General features: G+C 35.1%; 7 protein-coding genes across 12 annotated transcripts; 3 read left to right on the top strand and 4 right to left on the bottom strand.

Moving 5' to 3' along the window:
* Window positions 1-2,314: 2,314 nt before the first annotated feature.
* LOC105224242 (INO80 complex subunit C) lies at window positions 2,315-3,436 on the bottom strand. 2 transcript variants are annotated; one of them, XR_007422772.1, is made up of 3 exons: window positions 3,080-3,436; window positions 2,599-2,987; window positions 2,315-2,460 (listed from the first exon to the last, which is right to left on the bottom strand). XR_007422772.1 is itself a non-coding variant. In XM_011202263.4 (2 exons), exons 1-2 carry the CDS (start codon window positions 3,222-3,224, stop codon window positions 2,788-2,790), a joined length of 345 nt encoding a protein of 114 aa, XP_011200565.1. In that variant the 5' UTR covers window positions 3,225-3,436; the 3' UTR covers window positions 2,315-2,787. The 2 variants fall into 2 exon arrangements, 1 of the variants encoding a protein (XP_011200565.1); XM_011202263.4 differs by having other exon boundaries at window positions 2,315-2,987.
* LOC105224243 (rhythmically expressed gene 2 protein) lies at window positions 3,075-4,668 on the top strand. 2 transcript variants are annotated; one of them, XM_011202267.4, is made up of 3 exons: window positions 3,075-3,211; window positions 3,514-3,566; window positions 3,624-4,668. In XM_011202267.4, exon 3 carries the CDS (start codon window positions 3,746-3,748, stop codon window positions 4,508-4,510), a length of 765 nt encoding a protein of 254 aa, XP_011200569.2. In that variant the 5' UTR covers window positions 3,075-3,211; window positions 3,514-3,566; window positions 3,624-3,745; the 3' UTR covers window positions 4,511-4,668. The 2 variants fall into 2 exon arrangements, with proteins under 2 accessions (XP_011200569.2, XP_049312797.1); XM_049456840.1 differs by lacking the exon at window positions 3,514-3,566 and having other exon boundaries at window positions 3,081-3,211.
* Window positions 4,606-6,235, bottom strand: LOC105224247 (uncharacterized). 3 transcript variants are annotated; one of them, XM_049456838.1, is made up of 5 exons: window positions 6,150-6,235; window positions 5,841-6,057; window positions 5,363-5,781; window positions 5,211-5,301; window positions 4,606-5,150 (listed from the first exon to the last, which is right to left on the bottom strand). In XM_049456838.1, the coding sequence occupies exons 3-5, from the start codon at window positions 5,755-5,757 to the stop codon at window positions 4,773-4,775; spliced, it is 864 nt and encodes a 287-aa protein (XP_049312795.1). In that variant the 5' UTR covers window positions 5,758-5,781; window positions 5,841-6,057; window positions 6,150-6,235; the 3' UTR covers window positions 4,606-4,772. The 3 variants fall into 3 exon arrangements, with proteins under 3 accessions (XP_049312795.1, XP_049312796.1, XP_049312794.1); XM_049456839.1 differs by lacking the exon at window positions 6,150-6,235 and adding an exon at window positions 6,121-6,138; XM_049456837.1 differs by having other exon boundaries at window positions 5,841-6,182.
* A 111-nt stretch (window positions 6,236-6,346) lies between these two features.
* LOC105224236 (LSM12 homolog A) lies at window positions 6,347-8,589 on the top strand. Its single transcript, XM_011202258.4, has 5 exons — window positions 6,347-7,114; window positions 7,792-7,925; window positions 7,995-8,111; window positions 8,168-8,299; window positions 8,366-8,589. Exons 1-5 carry the CDS (start codon window positions 6,994-6,996, stop codon window positions 8,531-8,533), a joined length of 672 nt encoding a protein of 223 aa, XP_011200560.1. The 5' UTR covers window positions 6,347-6,993; the 3' UTR covers window positions 8,534-8,589.
* Window positions 8,590-9,033: 444 nt separating this feature from the next.
* LOC105224235 (pleiotropic regulator 1) lies at window positions 9,034-10,893 on the top strand. The gene is made up of 3 exons (XM_011202257.4): window positions 9,034-9,295; window positions 9,348-9,715; window positions 9,786-10,893. Exons 1-3 carry the CDS (start codon window positions 9,183-9,185, stop codon window positions 10,724-10,726), a joined length of 1,422 nt encoding a protein of 473 aa, XP_011200559.1. The 5' UTR covers window positions 9,034-9,182; the 3' UTR covers window positions 10,727-10,893.
* A 943-nt stretch (window positions 10,894-11,836) lies between these two features.
* On the bottom strand, window positions 11,837-19,738 carry LOC105224234 (ubiquitin carboxyl-terminal hydrolase 7). 2 transcript variants are annotated; one of them, XM_011202256.4, is made up of 4 exons: window positions 19,018-19,738; window positions 17,521-18,840; window positions 15,735-17,135; window positions 11,837-15,051 (listed from the first exon to the last, which is right to left on the bottom strand). In XM_011202256.4, the coding sequence occupies exons 2-4, from the start codon at window positions 18,703-18,705 to the stop codon at window positions 14,305-14,307; spliced, it is 3,333 nt and encodes a 1,110-aa protein (XP_011200558.2). In that variant the 5' UTR covers window positions 18,706-18,840; window positions 19,018-19,738; the 3' UTR covers window positions 11,837-14,304. The 2 variants fall into 2 exon arrangements, with proteins under 2 accessions (XP_011200558.2, XP_049312754.1); XM_049456797.1 differs by lacking the exon at window positions 19,018-19,738 and having other exon boundaries at window positions 17,521-18,988.
* A 413-nt stretch (window positions 19,739-20,151) lies between these two features.
* LOC105224233 (plasminogen receptor (KT)) lies at window positions 20,152-22,080 on the bottom strand. Its single transcript, XM_011202255.4, has 3 exons — window positions 21,444-22,080; window positions 21,128-21,368; window positions 20,152-21,037 (listed from the first exon to the last, which is right to left on the bottom strand). The coding sequence occupies exons 1-3, from the start codon at window positions 21,525-21,527 to the stop codon at window positions 20,904-20,906; spliced, it is 459 nt and encodes a 152-aa protein (XP_011200557.2). The 5' UTR covers window positions 21,528-22,080; the 3' UTR covers window positions 20,152-20,903.
* Window positions 22,081-24,109: the final 2,029 nt, after the last annotated feature.

The raw sequence follows: 24,109 nt of genomic DNA, 5'->3' as shown, positions 1-24,109 counted from the left end.
GATGTTCTCATGCAAACGCCTCAATGTGGCCAAATAAAACTCTTTATTGACCGTTTGTCCCTCCGTAACAAATGCATGATGGATGCACCAAGCCACCAATATTGAAAAAAGCAATTAGGATTACCTTGATTTTTGAGCGGCATTGGCGTGGTTTTTCGGGTTTCGGGTAATTTTTTCCCTCCATTCCCTTGATTGTAGACTTGTTTGCATGTCAAACTCATGAATTCATGTCGGCACTTATAATTCTTTCCATGAATGAGGGATCGAACTCGCAAGATCAAGCATGTCCAAAGAGACCTGTTGACCGTACTCCTTTTGAAAAAAAATCAGCTTTATCGGGACGAGTCGAGCAAGAACGTGTTTCATACTCAAAATATCCACCAAAATCATTCGAGCGGACTTGCTTTCTTCCCTTTTTTAACATTTTCATCAGTTGAAGAGGTCGAAGATCGTTCAGAGCAAGGCATGTCTTGAACGACCTCTCGACCGTCTTTGAAGACTTTTTATCATTCGTAGGCTTGTGTATTTGAATCACCGTAAGTCTTTTCCAACATAAATAACAACATAGAAATACAAATTCTTTCTTCGATATTTTTATCCATTGTAAAAATCGCAACGCACTACAAAGGTGTACCGACTATTATACCGACAATCGATATTAGGCATAGTAATTAAGGACAGTCCTACCAACTCGGGGAGTTTAATTACAATTTCCGGGTGCTTTTTTGTTCCAATGTACATACATACATATATATTTTTTTAATTTGTATAAACACCACCAGGATTTAATTTATATCTGAGACTGTATATTAATATTTTCCATAGTTTTTTATGCATTAATTGAAAATAATTTAAATACAAGATTAAAAAAAATTATAAAATCACGGCAAGTTCAAAGAGCGAACAATAAAGCGGGTCCCGCGAGAGTCGCCTTGATGTAGGCGATACGGAGCCGAATTTTTATACGAAGAGGACTGCAGTACTTTAAACATTTTTTGAGGACATTTTGAACCACTAAAACAACAACAATAATAAACCAATGAAAAAATAATTATTATACGTGTTGCATTAAAAAGAAACTCGTGCGATTAGAATCCTTAGATATGAACGGAATACGGGCCGGAAGACATTTAAAATTCAAAAGGAATGACATAAGAACTCTAGTAGTATGGCTTAAGAAGGGACTGAATGGCATCTTCTATGCGAATGCAAAGCTTTGTATAGGAAATGAATGTTGGTGGTGTTGTTGTAGCGACAGAAAACATTTCTGAAGTATTTTAGAGGAATGCTGCCGGTTTGACAGTCCTTGGCGTAGACCCGACTGTTGCGGGGACGGTATGAGAAAAGAATGTTGTTGTTGTTACGGGCACCTAATCCCCGTTAGGATGGTCAGGATTGGATAAGACGACATCCAGCGGTAATTCCAGGAAACATGCTATTTCGACGAGGTCGGACCAAAGGTTGAAAGGTGTCAGATGAGTAGGGTTGGTAGGGCATGCAAAGAAGCGATCAGTTACATGCAGGGACTCATTGCACCCTGGACATATTTTTGATATGCCAGGGCCTATTCTGGATAAGTAGGAATTTAACCAAGTACAGTATTCAGAACGAAGCTGCGATAGGGCCACTCTCGTTTCTCGACTTTAAGTACGCCATTCACTGAGAGGGAGTCAATGAAGGTATAAGACGATAATCGCGGTCGTATGAGGGCTGAAAACTTTTTTAATTTCAAGACTGATGGTTTCGTCAGACTTTCACCTTACCAACCCATTAACTGAGCTACGAAATTTGGCACAAGAAGTAGCAGAAAAAAGTATATAAGGTTTTAATTATTAGTATATGGGCGTAGCACTAGAATAAGTTGAATGTTCGCACTTTTTGTACTACTAGAGGCGGAAATAATGAAGTAGTTAGATAGTACACTAATATTGTATTTGGAACAAATAACATTTGAACCTGGCTTCGCCCCCAATAACAGCAACAGATGACAATTACGCCCAAAAATTTCCAAAATCAGCTATATTTTATGTTATCCCTCTTACACCAAATAAATGTCTTCCACTATTTTTATCTAGGGAATATATGAGATATGTATATGAGATATATTTATTCATTCAGTTTGGTAGGAATGATGAAATTGACATAATGCGACTTACCCCCCTTTCACTAGAGTTATTATACCTTTTTTCAAGTTGAAAACTTTTTCATTTTTTTGTTTTTGCAGGCTTATCGAAAAAAATATAATTATTTTCATAAACATAGTAAATTTAGGGATAAGATAGTGATGACAGTATAAATAATGCAAGGGAATTAATAAGAGTTTAAGTGTTTCAGTTGTTAATAAATATAAATATATATGTACATGTATGATATGTACATAAATGTACTTATATCAATATTATGCAGTAATTTTCTTGCCACTTGTTGTTCAAGAAGAAGAGTTTTACAAGCAAAATGTGTCTATAATAAATAAAATATATCACAATAACAATAAAACATATATATAAATTGTGATAAGTAGTTCTATAAAACTATTTACTGATATAATGTTCGAGTAGCCACTATTATCTTATATATTAAAAATCAAGAAGTGCTTACTTGGTTTTCAATTCACCCACAATTTTGAATTTGCTTGAATGTATCCGAAATTAAATTAACGTATTCAAAATTCTAAATATTTTTCGAGAACCTGCAGCATTTATGGTCTTGGATTTCTGCTAATTAACTTTGTATTTCGTTTTTAATTATTAAGCTTATTATCTTTATTTAGTCTAAATTGGTTAATTATTAGCCAACAATACTACTAGCACCACGTAATGCCAAATAACCTGCGACAATATCGGAAGGCAAAGTCTTCACCACCGTATATTCTTCAGAATTGGCATAACGCAACTTAGAGTGAGGATCAGTGTACGGCGCAATCAGACCTGATATGTCAGAATATTTTTTGGGTGGTCGCAAAGAGGGTGGCGCATTAAAGGAGGTGTCTGGAAGAGATAAAATATAAGCAAATATCTATATTATATACATAGTATGTAAACAAATATTAGTGATAACAATTTAAAACAAGTGCACTCACACGACATTGTGCCTTCTGGCCACTGTTGCGTTTTCTCTACCGCCAGTATTTGTTTCAGTGATTTAAAGACGTGCTTTTTGCCACCAGGTTCAATATAGCTGTACTGTGGATTTTTAAAACGAATTTTTGGAGGTTCTTCAGACATTTTTTTTATTATTAACTGATTTAATCACTTAACTAATAAAATTGTAGTAAATTTTTCTGTTGTTTGAGCGGTTAAATTTAGCAGCAGGGTTGCAAGCAAACCTATTCGAGACATCTGTTTGTTCCTTTACTGAATTATTAATAATATTCAAAAAATATTATTGTAACTTTGAGTTAAAGAATATAATCAAATTAAGAAATTTACATAAACACTTGAAAATATCCTCTAGTTTAAATATCGAAAAAACGGCGATTTATGAAAATTTCACCATTATTTTTAATATTTTTAGGCAACAACTTCAATACACATAATATCCATATAGTACACGAACAGAACGTGCTTGTACGTTTTACATCTGTGTTATCTCAAAACAGCTGTTTACTATTTTTTATTCATTAGATAACAGTTTGGGTTGTCTATAAACAAACTATCTACCGGCTAACAATAACAACAAACTAATTACCTCAATAATAACAAAAGGTGCTGACATACAAAAATATTTTAATTCGAGGCTTATCAGAATGAATCGTCATGTTCAGTTTGTTAAGAACTTGAATCGTTTTCGCCTAGTAACATTTGACATCACTGATACATTGTTGAGGTTTCGCAAACCTCCAGGTGTGCAATATGCGAATACTGCGGCATCAATGGGCGTAAAAAACCTTGATCCAAACAAAATACAAAATTTATTTCGCGAAGAATTTAAAAACATGACCAAGAGATATCCCATTTACGGCCGAAATTCGAATGAAATAACTTGGCAGAACTGGTGGATGCTACTGGTGGACAACATCTTTAAGCGTGTAGACGACAAATTATCGCAAACACAAATACGCAGTATTAGCGAACGCCTTTTCGAACAGTATCGCTCCAATGAGTGCTATGTGCATATTGAGGGCAATGTAGAATTATTAAAAATGATACGTGATGTTACTAAATATGTTGGTGTCATCTCTAATAGTGATCCCGGCTTGGAACGTGTGCTCTCAAGTATGAATATAAGGCATAAATTTGACTTCGTGTACACCTCATATGATCTGGGTGTTGAGAAACCGCATTGTGGTGCATTTCTGAAACCTTTAGAGAAGTATAATGTGCATGCTTCTGAGGCATTGCATATTGGAAATCTTTACGAAAAGGATTATATAGGTGCCCGCAATGCTGGCTGGAGCAGTTTACTCATTACAAAGTCGGTTGATGAGACTCAGAAGGCTAATCCCACACACGTGTATTCTAGTTTAAGAGAAATGCATAATGCTTTGCAAACGATTGATATCGAGTGGTAAACATAACGGACCCTAAAATACTCGTTTTAAGTTTAAAATTTTGCGATGGAACTTTGTGATTATTCTTAACTCCTTGTTAAACAAATGACTAAATATTTTATATTGTGCGATATTTTAAGAAAGATAATAAAATTTTATTGATACTTATTTAATAAAAATTGTTATTTTATACGTGGCGTATAAAAATGTCAGTTGAAAGCAACTAAACTTAATTAATGTGTTGTCTTTAAAGCTATTAGTATTGCGATTACTATTTTCTTACTTATGTATCATTACTTTTAGCATCGGGAATATCGCCTGTTGCTGACGAAACCGGCGTCACTTTCTTACTTTTGGCACTAGCCACGGCAGCCGCTTTCTTAGCTCGCATAGCTTTTATTTGTTCCAAATTCATGCGTTGTTGCACATTTAAATTAGTCACTTGATTTAACACAGATTCACTTGTCAGCTGCCAATCACGCTCTAATGTTTCAGGGTCTACATCCTTTCCATCTAAACGCATTTGCATATCGGAGTAAAAATCACAAAATAAAACTGGATCTTCTGTTTTCGACAAAGTTCGAGTACTACAGTATTGGCCTCGTTTTAGTAGATCCTCATTATTCACCTTTTCATCTAATTGACGTGAGGCAAGAGGCACCTATGAGTAATGAGTTCGTTAATTTTTTTTATGTATAAGAGTTACAAAATTTTTGTTAACCTGCTGTTGTATCAATTTTTCATGATGTTGGGTAATTTGTGTTTTCAGCTTCCTAAACTCTTTCAATTCATCTTTGACGAACTCCAAGTAGCTATATAAATTGTAAATAAATAAAGAGGGTCTAAATACCTTTTCATATATACACATCCTACCTGTACATTTTCGCCGTTTGCTTAGTAAGCGCTTCTAATGAGTTGATCAAATTTTGCATTGGTTGTGTTTGTGCGCCTAAATGCGGCTGCAAGCGTTCCGCCTGCAAAACCAAGTCCTCACTGAATTGTTTGGAATAGCGTAAATGCTCTGCAATTAATTCGCGTTGTCGTCTCAATTTTAGATAAGACTGCTCCACGTAGTCATTATGTTGTATTTGATCCAGAAATGTTACAAGATTATGTGGTTCACGCAGCAAAAATGGAGAGTCTACTTTTTGTGTAATGCGTCCATCATCTTGGAGGATCCAATGGTTAATAGCTCGTACCGATCCGTATGAATTTTGTAATAGCAAAAGTAACACCATGGAAAGAACCGTTCTTATCAATGAAGGCATAGTGCATAAAAATAATAAGAACCGCTGGAGATGAACAAATTGTTAGGGCGTGGTATTAAATTGTTATAAATTTATACTTATACCAAGGGCTAACTGAAAGTAATGGAATGGTGATATAAACTACTGCGACACATCTAAATATAACTGCTTTACTTATATCCTTAAAACTTGTGATTTTCTGAACAATTACCGATAACAAAACTAATTATTTGATAACGCATATAAGCTTTGTTTCGCGCAGCCAACCGGCGGAACTTTTGTTTACATTTTTAGATGGTGGTAGGGTTGCAACACGATTTCCTATTGTAAAAGATAGGAAAGAATTTATGGTTATATTTGCAATAATATTAATTATCATTTTACGTTATCTTAAAATGCTAATCATATTTTACAATATTTTATTTAGAATACTCAGATAAATGTAAACATTAGTAATATTATTTTTTTAAAACACAAAACTGCTGTCATTTGGCATTTGTCTTTCTTCTCATTCGCCACGCGCCAACATGCGGGTGTGTGCGTGTGGAAGAATGTCGTGTACGTAGAGAAACTTGGATTGTGTTTTTTCAACTTGCCATCTCCTTCCTTTCGCTCCGCTCGTTTTTTAGAGCTTTAACCAAAAAATTTTTGGATAACGTCTGCATACGCCGTTTATTATTATTTTTCACTGTGTGAAAAAACGTAATTACTTTCGCATATATTACTGCAAATTGCATTTAACTTGCAAATAGCAAAGTTGCGCATAGTACATATGTGAGCAATAAAAATAAATGATAGGCAAAGGAAGAACACAGAAAATTACTTCATAAGTAAATAGGGGAAAAGTGATCGAACAGCGGCAACAGCAGTGGTGTCAGTAAAAGTATATAATAATTGTTATAAAAAGAATCGTGAAGAGTTACGGACACAGTTAACACCATCTACCCAATTGTTGTGAATTGATGCTTAATTGTTATTGAAAGCAAGTGACCAAAAATCTTAAACCCGAAGCGAAAACAACAATATAAATACTTCCACAAGTCAACGTATGCACGGAGCTCTAGCAAAGAGCGATAAAAGAGACACGACCGCATTTTGCTGCATTGGTAAACGCTTTTACTGATTGTTTATAATTGTGGCCGACTTACAATTCGAAAGTAAACGATAAACATCAGCACCGTTAATTTGATTAGCGATATCATAATTCACCTAAATTCGCGCTATCATCGCTGAGTTGTGTGGCGGCTTTCATTAAAAATGGCTGCGGTAAATGATTGCTTCACGATTGGATCATCTGTGCTGTGCACGACCTGTTTCAACGAGGAAGTGGAAGGCGAAGTACTAGCATTTGATCACAACACAAAAATGCTAATTTTAAGTATCCTTTTCAAAAACAAAACATACAAAGCAGAAATATCATAAAACTAATGAGAGAGTAACAATTTTTGCATATTTGAGTTAGCAAACATATGTTTGGTATAATTTTGAAATTAAACTACGGTGACCTTAGGAAATATGTGATTATTGTTGAAAAGTAGATATACTAAGTTCTGTTAGGTAAGGTGCAGTGTAGATTTTGAAAAATGGCTCCATTGGTTCATGTTTATGTATAATATAAGCGAATTTGCGATAAGTTGGAGAAAGCTGCAATACAAGTAACAATACTGAGGTCAATCATCCGTATTGACTTTTGAGCCAATGAACACCAATTTAGTATTATGGTAGTAGTGGTACATACATATGTTAATAGTTGACAATATAAACAGGTGTTCAATTCTATGCCTGAGCGCGAAAGGTAAATAAAACTAATATTAATTAATTATTCAATATTTGAATAGTGATGAATCCAAAAACAATTGCATTACATCATATTATTGTATACGGCATTAGTAGATTAAGTAATAGGATGGAGTAAATGAATAGCGAGTGAAGAATCAAAAGTTTCAAGTACTTGTTGATGTTGGTAAAAATTTTAAAATTGTTTGTAGATTGTTTATTTTCAAGGTTTTGTAAATAGAGGTAAGGTTTTCCTTAATTTCAATATTATTTATATAGAATGTCGTTCGAAAAACTCAGAGCAACTAAATGATGTTTACGTGCTGAATTTGTCGCTATGCAGCAATGTAAAAGTGATCAAGGAGTGCAATGGCAACTTTGTTGAAGATCCACAAAAGCTGAACTTGGAACAGGTACATTCTAAAAAACTAACAATAAGTAAAAAAGAATAACGTTCAAATTATTTCTTTTTTCCTTTGTAGATAAAAATTCGACTTCGCAATACAGTGCAGCAACGACAAACTTATCTTAAGTCAAGAAATGCGGATGTTAGTTTAGAAGCACAGGAATTGTACAGAACAATTGCAAAGCAGTTTAAGGTAAATAACATAACCTTACTATATTTTATTCAATTTAAATGAATTTTTTCTTATAGTCCAATGAAGTATCCTGGCAAGGTACCAACATACAAATATTTAACGAAGTCACTGTTTCTCCACCGTATAGAGTGGAAAATGTCATTTCAACTTCAAACAACAAGTCTTTATGCAATTACATAAAGAAAATGGTGAGTGTTATGCAACTAGCTTAAGAAAATTCAACTAATTTATTTTCTTCTTTTGCTCCATTTAAGATTGAGAAATTTTTCGAGGGTTCCTCCCAAGATAATAGCTCAGCTGCTGCGGGTACATCTTCAGCTTCTTCGTCCACATCGTCGTCGTTGTCATCATCAGCACCTTCGGCCTCAGTAGGTACATCGTCGAGTAATGCGGCATCAGCTTCACCTGTGCCAGCCAATTAATAGAAAAGACCACAAAAATCGTTTAAAAAAATATATATATTTAAAAAATCACAGAATGTTGTTTATCTTGTAGCAAGTTAGCAAGTTTTCTAAATAGATTTGTGGTAAATAGCTAAGTTGACAAAACTGGATCTAATATGAATCCTCATAGGTTCGGTCCAATCAGAATCAATTGTCATGGGAATAATAAATGCGTATTTAATTTATTTTATTTTATTTGTATTTAAAAAAAAAAAACTTATATAATTTTTCATGAAAAATTAAAACTAATTTGGATCAATTTTGATGAATATGATGGTTACTAAGTAAAAAAATTTAAATCAGAAATAAAAAATTATGAATAATTTTTATAAAACGTATTTTTTACAGTTTAGATAATTCTATAATATTAATACATTTATTTTAATTTATTTAATGCGTTATTTTTCATGTCAATTATTTTATTAAGTTATTTATTCAATGTACCACACTGGGGTTAAAGTATCGAGATATAAAAATACAACCCTGTGTGTGGAATTATTTCTATATATTTTGTTTCTGTTTATTATTTTATTCATGCGATGCATTGGTTGAAACAGGCGAATTTTTAATTTAACTAAAATTATTAATTGTAAACTCATTTCACATATAAGTACATAATAATTATAAAATGGAAGAAGTGCAGCGACACAGCGTACATACGCTAATATTTCGTTCATTAAAGCGCACACACGACATGTTTGTATCAAATCAGAGCGCATTGCCTGAAATCGACGAAAAACTGTGAGTAAAGTAAACTCAGCTTAAGCAGATATTAATAAATTAAAATTTTCAGATTAAATATTCGGAAATCCATTAAAGCAAAGGATACGTATGGTCTAGTTTTTGATCGTGTATCTAAAGTTGCAGAAGCAAAAAAATTAGCTGCTTCTGCACCTGGTGGCGCATTAGAGGGACCAGAACGTCCACTTGCCATCACAGATGGCAGCTTGGCTGGCGAACACAATAACGCCTTGGTAGCAACAACAGATAAAACTGCAACTGGTGGAATGGAACATGTAAATGGCAATACATCACTTGTGGCCGCATCAGGCGCGCGTACCGGTACAACGGGCAGTAATGTACAATTAATACCCAAAAAGGCACCTACTATTCCGAAACCTACATGGCATGCGCCATGGAAATTGTCACGAGTTATTTCTGGTAAATATCCTTAATTTGCAAATATCAACAACTATTTTCTATAATTGTATATTGTATTCCTTTTGCATAGGTCACTTGGGCTGGGTGCGCTGCATAGCTGTAGAACCTGGTAATGAGTGGTTTGCAACGGGTGCTGGTGATCGTGTTATAAAAATTTGGGATTTAGCCAGTGGTAAATTGAAACTCTCACTCACCGGCCATGTGAGTACCGTTCGCGGCTTAGCAGTAAGCGCTAAACATCCCTACCTCTTCAGTTGTGGTGAAGATCGTCAAGTAAAATGTTGGGATCTCGAATATAATAAGGTCATTCGACATTACCATGGTCACTTATCCGCTGTGTATTCCATGGCGCTGCATCCAACAATCGATGTTCTAGCCACTTGTGGTCGTGACTCCACAGCACGCATTTGGGATATGCGTACTAAAGCCAACATACACACACTAACCGGGCACACGAATACAGTCGCCAGTGTGGTTGCGCAAGCAACTAATCCGCAAATTATAACCGGCTCACATGATTCTACAGTACGTTTATGGGATTTGGCTGCTGGCAAAAGTGTTTGCACATTAACGAACCACAAGAAATCTGTGCGTAGTATCGTCTTACATCCAACGCTTTATATGTTTGCCTCGGCATCGCCAGACAATATCAAGCAATGGCGCTGCCCTGAGGGTAATTTTGTGCAAAATATATCTGGTCACAATGCCATTGTTAATTGCATGGCTGTAAATGCGGATGGTGTGTTGGTTTCGGGTGGTGACAATGGTACAATGTTTTTCTGGGACTGGCGTACTGGCTACAATTTTCAACGTTTTCAGGCGCCTGTTCAGCCGGGCTCAATGGACAGTGAAGCCGGTATTTTTGCAATGTGCTTCGATCAGTCTGGTTCACGTTTAATCACGGCTGAGGCAGACAAAACGATAAAAATTTATAAGGAAGACAATGAGGCGAGCGAAGAGACACATCCGGTCAATTGGCGTCCGGAGATATTAAAACGTAGAAAATTTTAAATAAACTGTGTTCAATACCATATTGTGTATTTGTAGTTTTGAAATAAAAATTCACTTTTATACTAAGCGTAATGACCACAATTAGACATGTGTAAATTTGTATGTTTTTGAACCCTTTGAATATGCGGATTGGTATGTAAATGTCAAAATAAACGCCATGGAATTTATATTCTTCGAAAGCGTTTTTATTGTACTGCTGGAATTCTCGAAATGATCCGTTATCGGGTTATAGGTTAAGACCAATGGGAAGTCATACTGGCGATAGCGGCAGCGCAAAATCCAAACAATTCAATTTTTCTTTTCAATCGCTATAAAATCAATATTCTTGTTGTTTTTTGATAGTTTAATGTTTTTAAAAATATTTAATTGGGATATTCCGTTGTTTTCGCTTTTAATAGTGTTTATTTATTTTTATGGTTTTCTATTTGTTTTGATTGCAATAACTTTTACATACACATATATGATGTATAATAAATTTAAATCATACTTAGTTATGTATATCTCAATTTCCTTTGTCTCTTCTTTTAAAAATTATTTTTAATTTGGTTGTAGTATGTTTCACATTGGGAAACATAAACTCAGTATAAATAAAACGTATATCATTTTTATTTGTTTACTTCCTTAAAATCGTCTTCTCTCATTCGTTTATACATAATAAAAAACAGCATCATGTAAACACTATTTATTATTATTTAATTGAAATTGCAACATTCATGCACATATTTGACCGCTTGAGGAAATCTGCCATCCAACCGGTTATCAGAAAAAATAAAAAAAAAATTTTAATCAATTAACTTTTAACAGATTAGATAATCGACTTTAATTCATTTAACAACTTGCAGCATTATAACACATTCGATAATAAATATCTCTAAAATTAAATTTTTGAGCTAACCTGAAATTGCACGAAATGTTATCTCGAGAGCACGTCTAGAATTTGTATTATAACATGGAAATGCGATGTAATTAAATTATCTTAAATTTTTTGGTTAAAAGGCAGTATACATTTGTGAATTTCAAAACCAATTTATTCTCCGGAACTTAATTTAAAGTTGATCCAGAAAATAATTGCGAAGATATGAACGCGTTTGTAAGAATTTTTCAACTTAGTATAATCGGCTCAAAAACTATAAACTCGTTTTTCACTGAAAGCTTTTTTCAGAATCGGTGAGAAAAATATCTCCGGACTGGACTCCAGCTGGACCTATCGGCTTGAAATTTTCACATATTTCTTATATTTGTCAAGTAAAGATTGAAGAAAGAAGTTTGTCGTAATAATATCGACTTTTTAAGCTTCTAAAACTCAAAATTGTCCTAAGTTTTTCACAAAAAAAAAAAGCATTTTGCCAAAAATCAAAATTTTACTAAGCTTTCGGATCATAACCTTTATTAATCTATAGAAATTATTTTTTTTAATATTTGGGTCTGACATCATTTTGAGCAGAAAAATCTTCCTAACCGCTGGGCACGTTTCTCGGATGTTCTTCTGCAGATAGGCTATGAAAACAAAGGAATCCAAAATTTTTAAACAGAATCGCCGATTACTAGGGTGCATGAAATTCTGTAATATTTAATGTTTTTACATTTATTGACTAAAAAATGCTTTCTCCGAAATCCGAAACGCGTTTTTCTGGTAAAACAAGCCCGTATTTGTACTAAAAGTTAAAATACCTACCTCCGCTTAGGTTCACATTAGCTATTTTAACATACTAAATTCAAGATATGTATAAAAAGCTAGCTGCTTTGAGATAAAGTCGAGTGTATTCTATTTCTTTAGAAAAAAATGCATGGATTAAAACAAATTAATTTTGATTATACATATGTATTAATAAAAAAAATTAACAATAATCAACGGAATACTCGGTGCATACAAATAGCTTTGCTTACAATTATATACACAACCGCCCCAGAACTTAAAAAAAACGGTTTTAGCTCACAATATCAAATAGAAGTACTCCCCCACCACTCACAATCAATCATACGCATAATCAATGTGCAGCATTCTCTTATGGATGTGTGTGGAATAAAGAACTCTGTTATCAGTATGCATGAGCAGAATCTTTCAGATTGTGTGTGATATGGAAGTAGTTAAAGTCCTTTTGACGCAAAGTAATATGTGCGTGTGTGAATTTTTTTTTACGTATGTATGCGTTGGCGTTTTTACTGATGTACTAAATGGGTTATCTAAAAATCATTATCGCATCATTTTGTTTTGTTAGATTCAATTTATGTATATCTCTATTCTTTCTCTTTAATATAATATATATATAAGTGTGTGTTTATGTATATGTATGTATATTTCAAATTATTCTACTTGCATTCAATGCGTTTCCATGTTGATGTTGTTTTTGCTGTGGTTGCTGCTGCTGCCTACATTCATATAGCGACTTCGCATGCGTTACGATGCTCAAGAATAATGTTGCGGTAGTGTAAATTGCTTTGATTCGCTAAATGAAATCAGGTAGAGGTATACAGAGACAGTTGTGGCTCCTGAAATGCACCTAACTAACATCTGCAATTTATATGCGCGCATAGAGCGCCCGAATACCCGTCAAACAAAATGCAAACTATAACGCACTCCACCAATATCGTACTTGCTACGTCGATTCCAATCAGCCAGTAAACGTCGCAGCCAACGTCACCAGCACCGTCGTCGATTGTTTGGATGCTACTTGCATAACAAAATTTTGCGTAAATTTTAGTTTTTTCTTTTACATTTGTACGCCTAAGTTAATTTTTAAATATACATATACATATTTATATATATATATATTAAAGTAGTACATTTTTAATTTAATATTTTTTATTTTAGTTTAATTTTAAAGTTCGGTTTATTTGTTTTGTTAAAGTGTGTTCTGTATTTCCATTTATTGTTTGTGTGTGTGTGAGAGAGTGTGTGTGTGTGTGATTGTGAGTTTTGTGAAAATTTTGCAGGCGAAGCTCTTTTGAAACACATTCGAAACTATAAAAGCAAACAACAATTCACAAACACTCTACGCTTCTTGTTGTTACCATATCTGGTTCGTTTTTAATGTTTTTGCTTTTGTTTTTGCTTGCTTGTTTGCGCTTAAAATTGTTGTTGGTTGGTTAGTTGGCTGATTGACAAATCGGTTGTTTGGTAGTCGGTCGGTCAGTCGGATGGTTACTTGTTTGCTTCACTTTGTTGTTGGCTGCACACATATTTTGTTTTGTTGCCATTGCGGTTGCAGCTATTTGAAGTATGTTCGTGTTGTTGTTGTTACGGCGTATATGCAGCATGTGTAAACATAAGAACAAGACATACATTAGCAACTTTTTTGTTATGGTTTCCAATTTGTTTTTATCGTTTATCGTGCTATAATTTAAACTCGTCTCTCGTCTTTTAGCCATAAAGCCCCATTTTAAAATTATTCTGCTACAATACTACCCGCTGTTTTCTTGCTTCTCTCCGCATATTTTCCTCCAATTCGGCAGTTCTCATTTTCTCGGTTATTACATATTTTTGTTTTTTGTTGTTATTTGCACGCACACATTATCGATCCCACAATGAGTTCATCTTTTGTTATGTTTTTGTTGTTTTTCGCCAATTATATTCTAATTTAATTGTAAATCTTAATCGCTTTCTCGGAGAAATTTAAGGATGTTCGCTTTCTGGATTTATTTATGTGATCTAGTCCAAAGTAAGGCAAATGTGCATTAGACCAAGTGCGATAGATCTCCATATCGACCGGTGTATTGTCGTTAACCTCGTTCGGATGCCCCATTGAGATGACGGCAAACTTGAAATTCTCCCACTCTTTATCGGGGACATTCAGACGCTTTTGTATGCGTTGTTTTAGCGCACCATATGGTTCGTTATGTTTCGCTTTGATCAAGAATGGCACACCAAAGGAATTGTATATCTCTTTGCTGTAATGTGCCACGGGTACGAGTATCTCATTCTCGGCCAATTGCATATCTTCGGCAGGCACTTCCTCAATGCGGAAAGTCTTCTGCGCACTTTGTGCCGTCAGCGTTTCGTTGGTCTTTTGTAGCGCTTCCAGCGGCATATCTTCTTTGTATATGGTGGCGATTTTGTGATTGGCCACTTTAAGTAATCGCAATTTCTTGCGACTATTTTCAGCGAATTGTATCTTTTTGGCAGCCTCGTCCAATAGACCTTTGACATTCTCATTCTTATTGGGATACAGTACTAGCTCTTTTTCCTCCTTAAGATCATTTGAGACCCAAATGCATTTGAATTGTTTCTTATTGTCGAGTTCGTGGATGCTGAGAGACAGTCTTTGATAGAAGAGCTTTTTGGTTGCGCTCTGCTTGCAGTATGCGACTAGATCCTTAACAGTTCCCTGGAATTACATTTTTTATTTAATTAAATATAGCATTTTTATTTAAAAAAAATTAAATAGGAAACAGAAACAAATTTCTATGTTCTGTATAACAGACTTTTTTTTGTTTTCCCCCTGTTGTTTTTTGATAAGTAGTCCCCGTTTGGATGGTAAGAATATGCTAAGTTGTCGTCGACAGGGAGGCCCCAGAAACGTACTGTTTCGACGGTGTTGGACCAAAGGAAGAGGGGTGTCAGATGAGTGGGGTTGGTGCGGCATGCGAAGAGGTGGCCAGTGTCATGCGGAGACTCACTGCTCGTGAGTACTAATTTCTCCCCTGTAAATGGTATATGGCAATGCCCGGCCGATTAATCGACATCAGCATCAGCCATTATCGGGCAAAAAAATGGAAATTTGCACTTTCTTCGGATGCCATTCCATGTTAGAAAAAGAAATCATATTTGGATACTTTTTTTAATGAATTGGCAACGGCATCTGCCGCTTCATTGTCAACTGGTCGATTTATCGACATCAGCCACAAATTGGGCATCGAACTGATACTAGTATATAGTCTTAGACCATAGAAACTACCAAACAAAGTCGCATCAGGGAATATAATCACAACTAAGGAGTTGAAATAATTTCCATAACTTCTACAAACTATATTTTACATAAAACAAATATTCTTGCTGGTTTGCACTCACCTTGAAGGTGTATGGAACGGCATTGCCGGGTGTCTCTTTGTAACTACTGACACACATAAAGAACTGCAATTTGTTTGGATCGGTATTGAGTCGCTCTGCGACCGCTTTTGCCATTTGATCGTAATTGTAACGGTTGGAAAGCTCAAGCACGATTTCCGGTTCATTGGGATTGCATTTATCACAGAACGTGATTTCCACTCTGTACACCAAATCCAAGAAATAATCTTCGACGGTAGGCAAATCTAGTTTGATGTCAATATGTTCCTTTTCGAATATTAATATATTGCCCTGCAGATTGTCCGGATGCAGGTAAAGCACATTCTCTAGTGGTTCATTGATATTGGTAATTTTTTTGTCGTGACATTCATCGAATACCGTTAATTCGGTGTCTGGCTCAAAGCCCAAGTGCGCGTTCACCTCCGTGATAATTTCGCTCAAACGTCGACTACGTGGCTGTTGTGAGCAGCCAATATAATTTAAACGCTTATTACATGCATCATAATACTTAAAGAAAAGCAGCACTTCTTGTTTGGGATTGAACGGTGGCAACGGGCGGCCAGGTACAAGCGGTGACGCCAACTCTATGAAGATCACCCATGGTTTCTGTGCAGAAGCGACTTGCTCAATTGGACTCAATCCCTCTCGTTGGAAATCAAAGTACAGAAACTTTTGCGATTGTGTCGCAAACAAAATCCAGAGGCGCATACGATCTTTGGGCACGCCAAATGACTTCACAAATGCGTCCATCATCTCTTCGACAGTTTGTGTTTGTTTTAACTTGAATAGACGTTGATGCACTTTATCCAAATCAAAGAGTCGCCGCTTTTGTTGCGCCTCAAAGTATTCTTCTAGGATAACATGTATGGATACATATAAGTTTGCCTCGCTGCGCTCCTTACGACGTGCCATTTCAATACGTTTCTCCAATTCCAAACGTTCCACTAATTCACTGGGTATTTCATTTTCGGGTATATCGCTGAGAACGCGTTCCAATTCGGATTTACGTATGTAGACTAACATATAAGCGTTGCTGCATTTTGCATGGAACGAGATTTCATCATCGTTTCCACCGTAATTCTGTTCAATGGCTTCGACCCGACGACAACTGGAGACGACATCATCATCGAATTTGAACCATTTTCCGTCCGCTTTCGGATTGATGAATACCACATAGTGGCCGCCATGGTTGTCACCCGAATGTACAAGCACTGCATGCAAAACATACTCGGCAGGTGTCTTCTCTTTCTCAGCTAAATATTCGTCTAAGTTTATGCGATCGTAAAACTCGAAACGATCGTTATATTTGATGGAACTATCTGTTATGGGATCATATTGGAATCGCATTAAATGCAAATGCAACACGGGCGGAAAAGCCGTGAAGATAACTCCCTTGCTTGCCTCCTATATCGAACAAAAGAAATACAAAGGAGATAAGTTGGTATGATTTTCACCAAAGAAAGTCATATATCTACTTCCATATACATATAATAATAATCATAAATTTAATATTTGCAATAACAATGATAATAAAATGACAAGAATAATAAACAAAAAATAATAATATATGGGATAATATTGGAAACGCATAAATGCCTCCCATGCTCACAAATGAAAAACGAATTAGATAATTCTCAACAATAAAAAAATCAAATTAAACCTTTACTAAAGCGACCTAAATAATAAAATATTTCATCAAACTGAAACTCACTTAAAATCTTTTCTTACATTTTCATCATTTATCAGCTTTTTACAAAATTTTATATAACATTTAGCAAATGTAACTCACCTGGAGGCCATGCACACCCGCATCGTACTTATTATCACCCTCAAGTGTCTCAGATGCTATATAATCCTTGAAAGAATCGTAGATATTGTTTTTATCCTTTATGTTCAACTGTATATCGTAGAAGGTTTCGTAACGTGTACTGTTATAATCAACATTCTTGCATTTTATATACGAAGACATTTTACCCTCAAACAAACCCGGTATGGTGCCTTCTAAACATGTACCCTTCATTTTTGATTCTAATTTATCGAGTAGAACTCGTAAAAATTCCTGTACATCATGTTGCATAAACGAGTCAAGTGTTTCCCAACCGAATGACTTGGTAAGCTTTTTTGTTCCTACTGGGCGGTCGCCGAATTGTAAATCATGAAAAACGCGTTGTAATGATAATCCGACCGACTTGGTACTATCATCGGCCTCTGTCGGTATTTTGTAAACAGCACGTCGCAATTGATTAGTAAAATAGAGTGTTTGCAGCAATGAATTCATATAACATGTTGCTCCTTGATTTTTAAGTCCCACATAACCAGTATGTTTTTTCGAATCCCAAAGCACACCGTGCGGTGCATCTGCCACAACGTGCACCTCCAATGTGATAGCGCCATTGTGTATGTAACACTTTTCGGGCTCCTGTAATTCTGACCACGTAATAAAATTTGAATAACCGTAGTCGTTCTCTTTGGAGTAAAAAAGATGCTTTATACGCGCACGAGTAAATGGTGGTGCATCTGGTTTGTGACATTTCAGTCGTAATTCAGCGATGGCGTTACACGACCATGTAGGTGATTCGTTTTCGCCATTACATTGAAGGAAGAAACCTAACGCTCGATCATTTGGAATTACCATAATTTTCCATGGCAACATGCGTACATATACGGGTGGTGAGAGATGTTGTTGCTTAATTTGCGTTATATTGTCCACCGTATATGAAAATGTAGCTTCAGAACGAAACTGATCGTCCTTGGGATCGTCGACGGACGTCATCTCCTGTTCGTTGGCGTATGGCGAAGTGTTGTCGGCTAGTAATTGCTGCGGCGGACCGTTGCCGTTCTCGTTGGGCAGCTGTTCTGCTGGCAAATGCAGCTTATTTAATTGTTGCTGTTGCTGATGTTGCAGGTCGCTTGTGATTATTTCGACCTCTTGTGTGTCCATTGCCTCTATCGATTGGTCGGGCTCGATTTCCATTTTCTCGTCACAATTACGCTTTAAATTCAATTTTACAGCGCCCCGCAACCGCACTTTTTCTTTTACACACTTCGTCGTCGCTGTGCTATGATGATGAGTCTTTGGCTACAACGCGACCTTATACAAAATCTTTCACTAAGAATCGGAAATGAACAAATAAAAAAATCACTAGTCAATACGTCAGACATGAAAGTGAACGTGAAAAAAATATTATTTATTTTTCAATTTTCCAATCATTCTCACACTGAGCAGATGATGAAGGGAAATGAAAATTCGTAAAATGTGACTCTCTTATGTTCCTTACATTCTTACCTGTCAAAATTATGTCTTATTTTGCACCCTTTCAGTTCTGCTCTTCTTCTTTCGTTTTTGCTTTCCTTCCACTTTGGCACTCGAGCAGGCGGTCTATAACACCCCGCACAAACTGTTCTTTTTCTATTGTCTTTACCTTTACCTATCCTCTTTACTTCTTTGGAATCAACTTCTGTTCCAGATGCTTTCACGATTCACTATCTTTTCGAGGCTTTTATTTACGCCAGCCGTTCTTCCGCTCGCTTTTTTGGTATTTTGTTTCTTTATTGTTTTCAATTGTGGACACTTTTAAAATCTTATGAGGAAATGATTTTTTTCACCTCCTATATCTTTACAACTACTAATGCTGTGCTGCTTTGATGAAGACGATAAAATTCCGAACCAAAGGCAAAAGCAAATAGGGGAACACACAATACAATTAAACGAAGACAACGGTGGACAAGGTATCGTTGAGGTTGTGTGGTAAAATCAGAATGAGTGTACAATGCAAATTTGCCAAATTCCTCTTGTGGACTTTGTCGATTACTTTCACACAAGCTATCCTTTGTTTTTGTGCAACAAAATTTATGATTTTCCTTTCGAAAGATGATAACCAAAGTGCGAGGCACACTTTTCACTTGTTTTCACACTTATTTGCAGGTATTTTCCTCAAATTATCGCCTTAAGAAAATTTACATCTTTTTCCAAGTCGCACTGCCGCTACTGTTACTACTTTTCAATTGTCAAAATGGACACAGTGTTGCATTCCAATTGTACTGTGAAAAAATTGGAGCACTTTGGGTTGCACTATGTTGCGTTAACTTTTTGAGCTCCAGAATCAGTTTTTTTTATTAACATAAAGAAGTGGAAGCATAATTCTAATAGGCACTTGAATTTGTTTGGCTTCTCTAGATAATTTAATCGTCTTATTTGCCAACTTGGTACAATTTAGAGTTCTATATACAATTATATATATGAATTTTCATATAAGCGTTTTGTCAGTGCTGCCAATTTACTTAACAAAAGGTTGTGGGAAAAGGAAGAGGCGCCATTCTATTGAAAGTTCTCCTAGTTTTCGTGATTGAATTTTATATACTTTTGCTAATATATTTATTTTTAAATAGATGTGAAATATAAAAAAATGCTTCCGTGATCTTAAGGACTTTAAAGAAATAAATATTTATTAGCAAATTGCTGTATCGACCTTTCTAACAAGAATTATGCGTACAACTTTTTATTATTTATTCGTAATTTTTGAATGCACACTATTATAATTAATTAAATGTATTTAAGAGTATATTTGTAAGTAAGTACTATGATCAATCACATGAATTAAGGTTGAATGATAGTTTTGAAACCCCTCGAATACGAAGTTCTGCTATTAATTTGTATATGTAGAGGAATGCGTACATATTTTTCCGGCATATACAAATTTATAATAGTATATTCTGACAATTATTTTTTATAATATATTATACGATAACATTTCGATACTATTATTTTCATATATAATAATTGTGTGTGCGTTAAATGTGTGTAGTTAGAACTCGAGTTTCTTAAAATACCTTTTTAACATTTCCAAAATTACTTTAATATTATGGACAATATAAATATATTGAATAGTAAAAAATCGTGTACACACATCAATAACTGCGAAATATTTGTATGTATGTATGTATATATAAGTACATGCACGTTTAGAAAATGGCTAATCTTATAAGTAATTTGAATATTGTCACAAACTTTCAATTGCATAAATATATGTTTAAATTTCAAAAAGTGAATATAAAATGGTTAAATACATACAATTGTAGTTAATTGGAAAAATAATTATTTCATTGAGCAATATATGAAGTGTAAAAATTTCAATAGCATGGAAAGCATAGGTAAACGGTCAATGGATACGCCTATGAAGGATGTGGATGTAATTTCTTTTCGATTTCATTTTCGACACGTGCCTCATCCAGCGATGATACAGTTGGCAAGCCGCCAGGCCAGTGCAGCAGCTCGTTCTCGTGCTCTAATATCATATTGGCTTCAGCTACAATAAAAAAGAATACCAACAAAAATTAGCAGTTAATAAAAGGCGGCATTTCAATCGATTTTGATTCAGGTATTCGTCTAAACACACCTTGAATGCGATGTACTTTGCTGCCGTAAGCTAAATCGGCATAATAAGCCATAACAAAGGTCAAGGGAACCATTGGTAGCAACGCGGCTTTTCGACGAATGTGCTGATAATATTGCCAGCAACCAATGCTCGAGGTCATATAGAAGGCGCTTAACCAATAGAAGAGCTCACGTTTGCCAGCAATATAAGTTGCCATTTCGCGCTCTTTTATCTGATAATGCAATTGTATCCAACGTTCCATCTAAAAGATCGATTTTTACAGAAATTATATAATTATAATAAAATTTGTGTGTATCGTGTACATTGATGCACTTACTTTCAACTCCTGACACTTCCGGTACGCTGGATCATCGTGCGAGGGAAAGTTGGACGCAGCATTGCGCGACGACGACGAACCCATGGCTTTTTATTAACTTAATAATTATTTCGACTAAGCAAACACTGGAATAACACACGCTGTTACACAGCGAAAGCGATTACTTCACTAGCGATGAACACAGATTATGCGCTGTTTTTACGAAAAGTTAGAATTGCACATAAAAAAATACTATTTACGCATAAAACGTTTGCTCTAACTAATATTTGCTAATTTCATAGATATTTATTTGGACTCATGTAATTAGAATATTACTTTTATTAATTGCACGTAATAGTTCATCACTGCGACTGACTTTGGCTGTGTATTTGACTTTCTGGATGATTTGCAGAGTATAATGGCACGTAATGCACGGAATTTTGAATATTTTTTTGTTCTCTCCTCTTTGATTCTCTGCAGGCCTCTTTGAGATTTTGTTAGCTAACACGAGTTGGCTGGCGTACCAAAACTCAGGCGTGCGCAGTATAAATATTAATGAGATTTCTTGTTGGTTAAGTGATTATTTTGATTGTTGTTGATTGTTTTGCTGCTCGGAGAGCTTTGCGCTCTGTATATCAACAACTCAAAACTGTCACCACAAGTGAAACAAAATTTCTCAAATGCTTTGCAAATCGCGCTGGAATTGTGGGCTTGCGGTGTCACAGCAGTGATAAACAAAAATTTTTGTTTGGTTTGGAGCGCAGCGTAGATGGTTGAGCACACAATGACAAACCTTCTTATTGCCCTACACAATGCTTAGTAGAGCGTTAATAAGCTGGTTTAAAATACCTACAATTAACGGTTATTACTTGTGGTTTAACAATCAATAATATGAATGAACAACAAATAACAAATGTAAGAAGCAAATATTAAAATATTAAATGTGAAATTTATGTGTCTATTTTAGAGGTTTTTACATAATAGTATAATCATGCACTTCCTCACGTACTTCCATGTTGTCATCACCTCAAAATTGCTATTTTTGTACATGACATACATAAGTACATATTTATGTATATTACTATATTTCTAGAGCGATTGTTCGCGAAAAATGTCGTCATTTGCTTAGAATATGTGTACTTGTATTATGTGTCGAAGAGAATATATTGTGTGTTAAACAAAATTTTGCAAATATGCATATGTAAATATGTATGTATATCAGCTTTGCTGCAGAATTTTGGGAACATGTTTTGACGCCATGTCTATGTCGATCAATTGAGGAAGACACAAATCAGTCTCTCCCACGTCGTTCTCAAGCGTTGGGCATCTAATTTGACGTCGTTGTGGCGAACTTTGCGAAAAGATCTTGACCTACATCCTTACAAGATCAATTTGGAGCAAGAACTGAAGCCGCGTGACCTCCAGAATTGTCGCATGTTCGTAAATTGGGCTGAGCAACAATTTAAAAATAATCCATACTTTCATCAAAAAATCATCATCATGAAATGATCCAGCCAATTGGCCACCACGGTCGTGCGTTTTGACACCGTTAGACTATTTTCTGAGGGGTACATCAAGTCTATGGTATATGCCAACAAGCCAGCGACGATTGATGAAAATTGTACAAATATCGAACGTGAAATAGCAGCAATATCACCCAATTTATGCTTGACGTCGAAAATTGGGTTCAACGTCTGGACTCCTGCAAGCGTGCGCGTGCTGGCCATGCAAAATAAATCAATTTCCATACATCGAATGTAGTTTGTCAAAATGACACACCTCTTAGTATATTTCTGTAATTCTTTCTGTAAACTTGTGAGATTTGTAGTTAAATAATATATATGTATGTATAATTCATATGAGCCGTTGATTAGGAAATTAAGGATAAACTTAATGTAGAATATTCAATACAAAAATGTCAGTCATGATTATATTTTAAATCATAAGCATTTGTTCAAAATTTATGTAGGAATCAATTGCGCAGCAATCAACAGCATTTTCCCCAAAAAAGCAATGCTTTATTAACACACGAAATGCTTTATGATCCATTTTTTTGTAAACTAACACAGGTTGCTTCACAAAAATCCTATATCTCATTAACTAATAGTTATAATTCAACTAATAGAAATCATATAGCTGGTAGTAGTAGTATTATCTATGTGAAGCGTGGGTCCTCTAGTTTTTTATAAGTCTTGCAAAGTTTACCCTCAAATCAAGCACTGAGAGCGGGCAATACTTCTATAAATGAATCAACATCTGATTCTGAAAAAACGGACCGCGGCGAATTCAGCCAAACTCAAAACAGACCCTGGAATAGCGGACAACGCCGTTTCCTGCAAAAGTTCCTGAAAAAGTGGAATAAGGCAAAATTTATAAGTCCTAAAATAGAGGAAAGTGCTTACATCAAGATTCGCAATAGACCCTGAAACAGCGGACAACGGCGAATCCTCCAAAAGTTAACAAATCTTGAAACAATGGAAAGTTAATTCATCACCAAGAAAATATTAAAAAATTATTAAATGATGGTATAACACAGACCATAATTCTAAAAAAGGCACTGAAAACAAAGTGAGTCAAAAAGAAAAAGCGTTGTAACTTCCAGAAAATTAACACCCATATAGATTACTAAAGTAAAAGTAAAAGTAAAAATATGGTAAAAATAGTATAACAAACAAAAACTAGTTAGT

Source organism: Bactrocera dorsalis, chromosome 4 (assembly GCF_023373825.1).
Source record: "Bactrocera dorsalis isolate Fly_Bdor chromosome 4, ASM2337382v1, whole genome shotgun sequence".
In the NCBI taxonomy this organism is placed as follows: Eukaryota; Metazoa; Arthropoda; class Insecta; order Diptera; family Tephritidae; genus Bactrocera; species Bactrocera dorsalis.
This window is presented reverse-complemented; position numbering and strand designations above follow the sequence as displayed.

Bases quoted from the DNA above. Each gene is read 5' to 3' on its own strand.
- LOC105224236 (XM_011202258.4), top strand. From the start codon at position 6,994: ATGGCTGCGGTAAATGATTGCTTCACGATTGGATCATCTGTGCTGTGC. The intron at 7,115-7,791 runs GTATCCTTTTCA...TTATTTATATAG, and splicing joins CACAAAAATGCTAATTTTAA to AATGTCGTTCGAAAAACTCA. The intron at 8,300-8,365 runs GTGAGTGTTATG...GCTCCATTTAAG, and splicing joins GCAATTACATAAAGAAAATG to ATTGAGAAATTTTTCGAGGG.
- LOC105224234 (XM_011202256.4), bottom strand. From the start codon at position 18,705: ATGGAAATCGAGCCCGACCAATCGATAGAGGCAATGGACACACAAGAG. The intron at 17,136-17,520 runs GTGAGTTACATT...TGTTCGATATAG, and splicing joins CGGGTGTGCATGGCCTCCAG to GAGGCAAGCAAGGGAGTTAT. The intron at 15,052-15,734 runs GTGAGTGCAAAC...ATGTAATTCCAG, and splicing joins CCGTTCCATACACCTTCAAG to GGAACTGTTAAGGATCTAGT.
- LOC105224247 (XM_049456838.1), bottom strand. From the start codon at position 5,757: ATGCCTTCATTGATAAGAACGGTTCTTTCCATGGTGTTACTTTTGCTA. The intron at 5,302-5,362 runs GTAGGATGTGTA...CAATTTATATAG, and splicing joins CAAACGGCGAAAATGTACAG to CTACTTGGAGTTCGTCAAAG. The intron at 5,151-5,210 runs GTTAACAAAAAT...CATTACTCATAG, and splicing joins AAAAATTGATACAACAGCAG to GTGCCTCTTGCCTCACGTCA.
- LOC105224233 (XM_011202255.4), bottom strand. From the start codon at position 21,527: ATGGGTTCGTCGTCGTCGCGCAATGCTGCGTCCAACTTTCCCTCGCAC. The intron at 21,369-21,443 runs GTAAGTGCATCA...TCGATCTTTTAG, and splicing joins GGAAGTGTCAGGAGTTGAAA to ATGGAACGTTGGATACAATT. The intron at 21,038-21,127 runs GTGTGTTTAGAC...TTTTTATTGTAG, and splicing joins CAAAGTACATCGCATTCAAG to CTGAAGCCAATATGATATTA.
- LOC105224242 (XM_011202263.4), bottom strand. From the start codon at position 3,224: ATGTCTGAAGAACCTCCAAAAATTCGTTTTAAAAATCCACAGTACAGC. The intron at 2,988-3,079 runs GTGAGTGCACTT...TATCTCTTCCAG, and splicing joins GCCAGAAGGCACAATGTCGT to ACACCTCCTTTAATGCGCCA.
- LOC105224235 (XM_011202257.4), top strand. From the start codon at position 9,183: ATGGAAGAAGTGCAGCGACACAGCGTACATACGCTAATATTTCGTTCA. The intron at 9,296-9,347 runs GTGAGTAAAGTA...TAAAATTTTCAG, and splicing joins CCTGAAATCGACGAAAAACT to ATTAAATATTCGGAAATCCA. The intron at 9,716-9,785 runs GTAAATATCCTT...CCTTTTGCATAG, and splicing joins ATTGTCACGAGTTATTTCTG to GTCACTTGGGCTGGGTGCGC.
- LOC105224243 (XM_011202267.4), top strand. From the start codon at position 3,746: ATGAATCGTCATGTTCAGTTTGTTAAGAACTTGAATCGTTTTCGCCTA.